Here is a 10,273-nt window from a genome sequence, read left to right as displayed (position 1 = left end):
GAATGCTTGAATCTATAAATAATTTTTTAAGTGTGTTGTGTTTACTCCCAATATTTATGTTCTAATGTCTATGGTCTTATTTTGTTGAAACCAGAGTCCTTTTTTGCAAAATGAGGGAGGTGGGCAAGAACAATGCTACAATGCTTCCTTCCCAGTTTTTGAGATCTCACTTCATGCAAAGTTATACATGATACTCCCCTAATTAAAACGAGGGAGGGGGTAATGGGGAGAGATCAACCAAAGGACTTGTATGCATGCATATAAGCCAAACCAACGGACACGAAAAACAGGGGGGTGAGAGCATTGGGGGGGGGGAGGTTGGGGGTTAATGGGAAATGAGAACACATTTGTAATACCTTAACCAATAAAGACATTTAAAAAAATAAAAATAAAATGATAGTTACATATTTTCAAGACTGAATTCATATGTTAGAACAAAAACGTATATCTACCCTCTAACCCACCAAAATTCTCATGAAATGACAGGAAAAAGTATTAATGAAAAACATCCTGATAAAACAATAAAGGTCAATAGCATGGGGGTTGCAGAGACCCAGGTAAATGTCAAAAGATAGTTAATATAGGAGGGGCTTGGGACACTCACTTGACAGCTTTCTAAAAAGAAGACAATTTTCTAATAAATGATAATTTTTTTTTAAAATTAGCTTAAGGAGACGTATAGCAGTGTAATAGAACAATGAGCAGTGGGGAAAGGAAAATTTTGTTTTAGGCAAATTGCACCAAATCTTTAGGGATTACAACAGAATCCCACAAGCAAAATGAACACAAAACCCAACTAATAAATATCATGGAAAAATCTTTGATTGATAATAGAACAGATCTATAAAACATCTTGGGAGAAAACTAACACTTTACTGAAGGACAGAAAAGAGAACCAGAGTGTATGTAGAAATATTCTTTTCCTTGGAAGGAAGATTTAATATTACCAAAATGCCAACTCTTCTCAGATAACTCCATAAATAAAAGATAAATCAACACAATATTAACATTTTCTCTTTAATATTGGCACACTAATTCTACAATTGTTGTTAAAGTGAAATTGTGCAAAAATAGATCATATATTTTCAAATGGTGGCTTTCACTCAATTTCACACTTCAAAATATGCTGTAAAATTAAATAATTGGAGCAATTTGGTATTGGCACAAGAATAGATGGATGGATTAATGGAATGCTTAGAGTCCAGTAGCAGATGGGCTATTTATAAAAATTGGTCATGTGTTAAATAGGTCAGAGATGGAAAGATGTTCATATGAATTAGGAATGTATAAGGAAGTTTCTATTATGTTGAAAGAAATGTCTTAAATTGAGGCTGTATATCAATTTTACTCAACAAATGCATCCCAGATAGATTAAGGAAATAAGTATAAAGAGCAAGTAAGTAAGTTAGTGTTGCTATGAAATAATTAAAATGAATTATTTAAAGATCATTCATAAAGAGTAATCATTCAAAACGTTTATGCTGAATTAAATGTAGAAGAAATCAGTTAAACCCTAGCCGGTCTGGCTCAGTGGATAAAGCATCAGTCCGCAGACTGAAGGGTCCCGAGTTTGATTCTGGTCCAGGGTATGTACTTGGGTTGCATGCTCACGCCTCAGCCCCAGTCGGGGTGTGCAGGGGAAGCAACCGATCGATATGCCTCTCTCACATCGATGTTTCCCTCTCTCTAAGAACCATTAGAAAAATATCCTCCCACTTCCTTCCACTCTTTCTAAACATCAATGGAAAAATATCCTCAGGGGAGGATTAACAAAAACAACCACAAAAAATCACTTGGAAAGATTAGAACAAAAATGATAAAAATCTAAACCAGTTCTCCATTCCTGTTGTTCCTCCAGCCCAAGCATAGTCTCGTTATTAAAGAAGCTGAACTGTTTGAGGGTTTGGGGGATGGGTGAAAAAGGTGAAAGAGAGAAATACAAATTGCCAGTTATGAAAAAGTTACAGGGTTGTAAAGTGTGGCATGTTAAATAAAGTCAATAATACTATGCAGCTATGTTTGGTGCCAGATGAGTACTATACTTACTGCTGGGATCAGGTGTGGTAGAGTTGTCTAATCGTTGTGTTGTATGCCAGAAACTAATATGATATTGTATATCAACTATAATTGAAAAAAATAAAATTTAAAAATAAATAGATTAGCTAAAACTAGAAATTAAGAGAACTATGAATGGATCTTTTTTGTTGTTGTTTAATCTGCTTGTCAATCCTTTGATGTAGACATTAATATCCCAACTCTAAAAAGAAAACATTGAATTTCAGATAGTTTAATTGACCTTCATCAGTTAAGGAGCTGTCTCTAAAGCCCATGACATTTTCACCTCACCACTCTGCTTCTTTGCTTCAGTGGTCCCCACATACACTTTGTGGTGTCCATTGGGCCCTCCGGAAGCATGCTACCCTTCGTGTTGGGATGGCTGGGCAAAACCAGCTTTGAGTTTGTAAAATATTCTGTATTATAATTTCTATGTCCACTCTTAAAGCATCTAATCATTTTCAAGCATAAAGCATTTGGAGATAACTATAACATCTTGTCATTTAAAAATAAATATCAAACATATAAAAAACTAGGGATATTATATAAAACTTTTACCAGACTTAGTTCCAAAATTATGAAGAAATGAAATAGGAGAATAAAACAAACACTTGTGGATATTAAGGGAGGAAATGACTGCTCATTTTTTGTTCTTCAGTGATCACTCTTTGGGGAGCCATAAGATATTTCAGAAAGATAAATCCGTTATTCAACTTAATCTGCAGAAAAATAGAGAAGCTCCAGGAAAGTTATCTCGAAAGGTAAGACCTTCTGAATATTGGTTTTAATTTGCAATCTGATCATTTTAAGGACAATATTCCCATCTTTATGGATTATTACCAATTTCTAATTATATAATGTAATTAATATATGTTCATCTGAATAAATTTATTAAAACACAATTAGTTATTTATCTATATGCTTGTTGACAATTTGAAGTGAAGCAATTACATGAACACTTTATTACAACCTCAGTAAAATAATAGATGTATTGGAAAAATTTATAAGAAACTTGTTAAGGTTATCATATTCAAACCATCAGTGAAGCCACTAGAAAGTGAATGTAATAGAAAATGTGAAAAGGAAATCATTAAAGGGAGAGAAGAAAAACAACTCTTTCTATTTGAAAACTGTTTATGTCTGAGTCAACACAGTTTAAAGCAAGGCATATTAATATTCATAATACTAATTATGAATATTAATATTAAAACTACCTAAAAAGGAATTACTGTGCTTTAATGACACAGTTTCATGCTGTTAGATATGAATTTTATTCCCTGTGTGATGTCTTGAGTTACCTCAAACCCAAATTGCACAGTATGCAGTGAACTTTGATATGTTGGCAGTTTTTATCTGTAGAATATTCCAATTACCTGCTTTAAGCAAGAATCCCAGCACCCTGTCATTTACATCAGATAACAGATTTCCAGTGCATAGCTCTTTCTTTTCCTAGTTGGAGGTGTTTCATCATAAAAAGTGTCAGATGGTACATTAGGTTGCAATGTATCTATGTGGAATATAACATAATGAGGCCAAAAGAGAGTTGTTTAGAAATATCTTTTGGAACTGGTTACCTAACTCAGCCAGTGTTGACAGCTCCAGGGCTATGCATCTGAAATCTCCACAAAGGAACATTATAAAGTACAGCTAATATCCTCAATATTAATAAGCCTAAAAGTCTTCACATTGTCCTCAATGTTGACAAAAAAGCTGAAATCATCATGTTTCATTTGAACACGAAGACAGAAAATCTATGATTTTTAACTTCTACTCTTGTTTAGAAGTTGCATGTTGCTAAAAAACAAAAAAAAAAAGAAAAAAGAAAAGAAGGTATCTCATTCGTATAAGTTCACAGATCAGTAACATTTCAGTTACATGTAAATTGAGGTTTATTCTTAAATCCCTATAACTCCATATATTTTATGTCTGGGGCTTGAACATTTCTATTACATTGAGTGTTTACGATAATTCTATATGGTAAATACTGTTAAAAATAAGGAATCAATCGCAGGGAGCTTGGTGATTTTCCCCAGATCATATTCATGGAGCTGGTGAGCAGAAGAGCATGGATTGGAACCCAGTCAATGAGTCTTCATAGCCCATAGCTTATGCTAGCAACTTAAGATACTCAAGAGTTTTAGCTGTGAGTTTCAGAACAAAGGGAAAGAATTCTAGCTTTATATATTTTCTACGTTTTATTTTGTTTTCCACAACTCTATACACATGCCCCAATGTCTTGAGCATAATAGGTGTTCAGTGATAATTATATTAAGTGTTTTGCATGTATTAATTCACAATACTAAAGAGAAAAAAGTAATAGTTACTATTATTTTCCTTTTCATATAAATAGAAGTACTTTAAAAGATTATTGAATGGCTCAATGTCTTACAGCAGAGCTAGTCTGGTCATAGAGCTCACTATATCTTAATGACAGCCAATATAGCATCCTTGAGTTATTGTCATCAGCATTGTTATCATATCCAGAGACAAGTGTATAGTCACTTCCGGATTTAAATTATAGTTGTCAAGACATGTCTGCTCTTCAAGCTATCATTTGGACCATAGCAGGAATTAAGTTACATGGTTCTTTTTTTTATGCCTCAAGGTTCAACTTATGAATCATTACTTCCCACAATGAATATCGCCAACTCTTACTTAACTAATTCAACAACTTATAGGTAAAGAGTATAAATGCTTTTTGTCATCCACAACTTTTCATAGCAATGACACTGTTATTTAAAAATTGGTGACATGCTTGATGGCATGGGTATCTGTATATTCACCACTCACTCATATGTACTGTGTAACTGCTGGGGAGCAGGCCCTGTGCTAATGAGGAGAGTAGTGATCAAAACCAACAAGAGGGCTTAGTATCCAGGGCATTCAACTGGCTTTGACTCTCAATTAAGAGTAATGGCAGCTTCCACGTAGACTATGGAAAAACGAATTCCATGTTTCCATCTCTCCAAATTCTGGCTCTTCCAGGATATTTTTAACATCACATTCCAAGAGAGAAGACATTACATTTTATTAAAATCTACTAGAGGCCCAGTGCACAAAAATTTGTGCACTCGGAGGATGTCCACCTGCTGGCTTAGGCCCATTCCCAGCCTCTCCTTTTTTTTCTTTTTTTTAAATTCTGGAATTTATTTACCTTCTATAATTGAAACTTTGTGGCCTTGAGTGGAGCTCAGAGCCAGCCATGGCAGGTGGGAAGCTTGGCTTCCTCCATCACTGGGGCAACCAAGCCTCCTGCTTGCTTCAGCTCTGTGGCTGCCAGCTGCCATCATGGTTGGGTTAATTTGCATATAGTAGCTCTGATTGGCTGGCGGGCATGGCTTACGGTGTAGCGAAGTTATGGTCAATTTGCATGTTTGTCTTTTATTAGTGTAGATAAGGGTTTACTTCCAGGTACTATGCTAAGTATACTATATGTATAAACCTTACAATTTGTTAATTTAATAAATATTTATTGAATGTTTTTTACATGCTATGTATATGGTATTTGCCTTTAAAGATCTTATATAGTGAAGAAACAGTTTAGTGAACCTCCTTAAAATTTGGAATTATGTCTTAGAACACATATATGCACTGACTGTTACTCATTTGTTCATTGAACAAATAATAATTGAGCATCTACATTTCAGTACTCATTCTAGAATGTTGAGTTAACATTCTAGTAAAGAAGACAGACAATAAAGAAATATATATAAAAATTCTGATAGAAATATGTGCTTTGAAAGAAAAGATATCTATGCTTTTAGAGTCTGGAGTAGGAACCCTTTATGCAAATGAAAATAAAGTAGTGGTGCTGATAATTATTTTTATTTATACATTCTAGAGCATATAGGTTTAGCTTTTACAAGATATAAGGAGTATTAAATTTATTAACTTGGCATCTTGTTTAAAAGCAGAGATTCTGGATTCATATTGCCAAATTAAAATCTCTGCTCTTGGACAGATCAGTAAGTTCTCTGCACCTGAATTTTCTCATTTAAAAGTGTGGATAATAATAGTACTTACCTAATATGGTTACTACAGGAACTCAATTAGGAAACATAAATAAAAAGCTTAAATCAGTTCCTGCACTAAGTCAGGACTATATAAATATTAGTTGTTGATGTCATAAAATTAGGGTGTTAGGCTATATGTTATTTTAATCTTTTTCTATTAAAATCTATATGATAAGGAGATAATGAATGTTCTTTCATTATTCTATTTTTAAAGTGCTTTCAACATTTTATGTGATTTTCATAAATTAAGGTGTGAGAAAAAATTATAAACAATTATATTTTCTTTCTAGTAAAACAACATAAACTTGACTTGATAATATTTTATATTATATTAAGAATATAATAAGTATTATTATTCTATTAAATATAGTGATATCATTGCCTTTCGTAGATATTTTAGAATTCTAAAAGGCATTACAAAGCTCAGGTAATCTCAGATTCCTTTCTTATTTTAAACTTGCTTGTGCTATAATAAATTAGGGAATTTAATTCTTCTTCCACTAGAGTATTCATAAAACAAGTTGACAGTCTTTAGAAATCATTCTAGATTTTCAACTGTCAAAATCCTCATATTGATGTAATGTGAATGATTGAGACTTTTCTAAAAAAAAATTTGTTCTCCCTCTATCTCTCTTAAAGTTGATCAAAAGTATTACCAGCATAGTAGATATTAATCATAAATTCAAGATCTCTTTCTACCTCAAGGAAATATTCACATAGCATTTACAGCAAAAGATTTTTTTGTTAAAAAAGTGCTTTAGCTTCCCCCTTAAGATGAAGGTATGGCCTTCAGTTTTGGCGTAAAGTACATCATATATTCCATGGACAACTGCTTAAATTTTCCTCCAACTTTTCGAGATGCTTTAAATAAAAAGTTTCTCTTATAAATTACAGTATTACAAAGGTCACCACACACACACACACACACACACACACACACACATACACACACACACACAATCATCTCTGGAAGCCACGCTAAGTCATTATAAAATAAATAGTATGCTATACAGAAAGATGCAAATAAATCATGTTACTTATATGCTTGTTTTGATTTTAACTTCTGAAAGAATTCAAGTGCCAAATATTACAGTTCAGATCTTACTCTCTCGGCTCCAGTTTTAACTTTTTATTTTGCCTCCCCTATCACTGTCCTTTCCATATATGAAGTTTAGATTTTGCTCTTGCAGAAAAAAAAAATGTCTTTTACATTATCACACTTTCAAATGTACTCACCTCACTGACTCTAGATGTAAATTTCTAGAAAGTCAACCTCATGTTTTCAATTTCCTTAGCATTTTTACAAAGTGTTTTTTTAAAAGCATGAACTCAACGCATTTATTATAGTGATAAACTGATTCTATCCATGTAACTTAGCTTCCTTCTTCCTCCTAAAACAACCCTATATAAAAATTAATTGGCAGTTTTTAAAATAGATTGTGTGTGTTATTGACGTACAAGACTACATGCACCCCAACATTAGGGAACTCACTCAGCTCCCAAACTTAACGCCACCGTGTGGTGAAATAGTGTAATTGATGGCATATATTGCATTCTCTGCAGACTTGTAGGGTTTTCATGAACACCCTTGTAGAGAAGCGCTCGAAGAGTTCTGGTGTGAACGTGGGAGCACAAGCACATGGATCACAGGACTGATATTTTACATGAGTAGTTCCTGCTCACTCAGGGGAATGATCATAATGCCACCTGATAACTCCTGGCATTTATATCTATTGGCTGTTTTAAATCATTAGCACAATTAAATGTTCATGAAATGCAATGTTCTCAACTACTACTTGGCAGCAAGATGTGGTAAAGCTGAAAACGGAGGTGTTCATTCTGTGTCTGTGGCCAATCCGGCAAGCCGTCGGGTCTTACACCTCCATGGCATCTGTGGCCTAAATGCAAAGAAGATGCACACGTGTGTGAGAGGTGTCTAAAAGCTGCCTTCCATGCAGGATAAATTAATGTTTGGCCTTGGGGATATCGGGATGTCCTTCAATTGCCTTTGAGGTTTCTCTCCAACTAAAGCAGGCTCTCTGTTTTACTTTTTAAAGAATGCTTATACAGTTAAGGACAGTCTTGTAAGGTCTTTAAAACAAAGTATTAAGATGATGAATGAGGGTTATCAAAGAGGTGAATTAAATGACAGCAGGAAGTTGCAGGGCTATTTTTATCTGGTACTCATTCCTATTCACTCTATAAATATTAATACATTCTGCTGTCTACAGCATGAAGATGACCACAGTCCATTTTTTCTGAACCAACTTCTTGAATTTATGCACATTTGGAAAATATCCAGGTAAGACATTTTATTGCTGTTCCAAGGCTACCTTCTGACTGAGTCCTCAAGTGCCAAATCACAATGTTTCTCAAGGCATTGTAAAAACCATTCTTTCACTAGTACCTCAGAAGCATTGTACTTTTAATAGGTACCTCCTTTTGGCAAATTCTGTTAATAATTAGCTATTCCTCACAGCTATTCAGATACATTTGAAGAGCTGCTAACACCTTCCAGAACAATCTAACATTCATTTTTGAAATATCTCTGCTACCACTTATTACATTTTCAATAATTTTTTTTCACATTCATCTTGTGAATTTGAGTTTGCACGTGTCACAAATCTCTGTATAATGGCATTGCCATACTTTGAAAGTCACCATCTCCTGCTTTAAATCCCTTTCTGGAAATCTCTGAAAATACGTAGTATGTCACAAAGGAATGTGGATTCAAATTGGAAAACTCAAGTGGTAATGAATGAACATATCTTAATTGATTCCAATATTTTAATGTATGCATGTGTTATTTGAAAAATTAGACCAAACTCAGAAGCTAACTTTGGAGAAGATGCCAGTGGTACAGCATGAGTTTATCTGAAATGAATGCTTTTCTAAGCTGAATGAGCAGATAATGGAGTGTGGGAGGTATAGTTCTTAAATCTCTAAATAAAAGCCTGCTGTAAAAATAAGATGAGTTAAAATTGATTTTAGTAACTATCACTTCATGGCATTCTTACAGGTTTTGCATACATTCTCTCATGTGATTCTGCAGTTCAGGAATTTGAAGTTAAATAACAACAGGCCTAAAATCACTTATTTCGTTAGTGGCAGGACTGAAATCAATACTGTCTCTGAAATTTGCAAAGGCCATATCTTTTATTAAATTATTCTGTCTTTCCATGGGTGCCTCTCCTTTTTCTGCCAAAATGTCCAGCCTAACACCACATGATTATATAGAATGAGTAGGATTATAGAGGACTTCCGACAGGTGTCCTGTGAAGCCCACGGCACAGTCTCTGTGGTCACCTGGGCTGAGTGTGTCCCTTCTGTTGGAGTTGAGTCTTGATTGCTGTTGACATGTCAATGGAAGGGACTGACCCACAAGCAGATTGGTTGTGAGGACTGGCCTTGACTACAGTGAAGGAGCTGTTGTGCAGGGGATGACCCTACAGAGCAGGATTCACTTTATCAGTGCTCAGAGACCTGCCCAGTCTGCCCTATGGGTGTCATTCATTGAGGTATTTGGGTAGTACTCAGGTATGGTCAGAAGCTGGCCACCTGGTATATTGGTTCTGGGGCCTCCTGAGTGGAGCTGGGTGCAGGCCAAGGTCAGCCATTGCCTGCATCCTGGGGTCACTTGGTGTGTGCTACAGAGTGATCTGCAGTTATCCTTTTAAAAGCTACTTTGCTAGAGAATCAAGAGAACTCGTGATAAATGTGCTAAAGTTAATATATTTTCCCATCCAATTTTAAGCGAAGTTTTTTTTTTCTTTCCAGACAGTGCCTCTCAACAGTAATCAAAAAATATGACTCCTACACCTGCATCCTGGGGTCACTTAGTGTGGGCTACAGAGTGATCTGCAGTTATCATTTTAAAAGCTACTTTGCTATAGAATCAAGAGAACTCGTGATAAATGTGCTAAAGTTAATATATTTTCCCACCCAATTTTAAGCAAAGTTTGTTTGTTTTTTCCTTTCCAGGCAGTGCCTCTCAACAATAATCAAAAAATATGACTCCCACCTGAAATACCTATTGAAAACCCAGGTATTAACTTTTGTTAATTTATCTATCAATTCAATAAGCATTTATTAAGCATCTACCCTTTTTCTAAAACTTTGCAAGTTTCTTAAGATATGAAGATGAATAAAACGGAGTATCTACACTTGAATGGCTTCCATTCTATCATGATAAAACAGACAAGTAA

General features: G+C 34.6%; 1 protein-coding gene across 1 annotated transcript in view; it reads left to right on the top strand.

The window, feature by feature from the left end:
* Positions 1–10,273, top strand: part of PIK3C2G (phosphatidylinositol-4-phosphate 3-kinase catalytic subunit type 2 gamma) — a 242,508-nt gene that overhangs the window by 23,269 nt on the left and 208,966 nt on the right. The window contains exons 6-8 of the mRNA XM_015570075.1: positions 2,714–2,816; positions 8,300–8,370; positions 10,050–10,113. Coding sequence (XP_015425561.1) covers positions 2,714–2,816; positions 8,300–8,370; positions 10,050–10,113 — 238 coding nt within the window. The remainder of the gene's footprint in view (positions 1–2,713; positions 2,817–8,299; positions 8,371–10,049; positions 10,114–10,273) is intronic.

Source organism: Myotis davidii, unplaced genomic scaffold (assembly GCF_000327345.1).
Source record: "Myotis davidii unplaced genomic scaffold, ASM32734v1 scaffold346, whole genome shotgun sequence".
Taxonomy (NCBI): domain Eukaryota; kingdom Metazoa; phylum Chordata; class Mammalia; order Chiroptera; family Vespertilionidae; genus Myotis; species Myotis davidii.
This window is presented reverse-complemented; position numbering and strand designations above follow the sequence as displayed.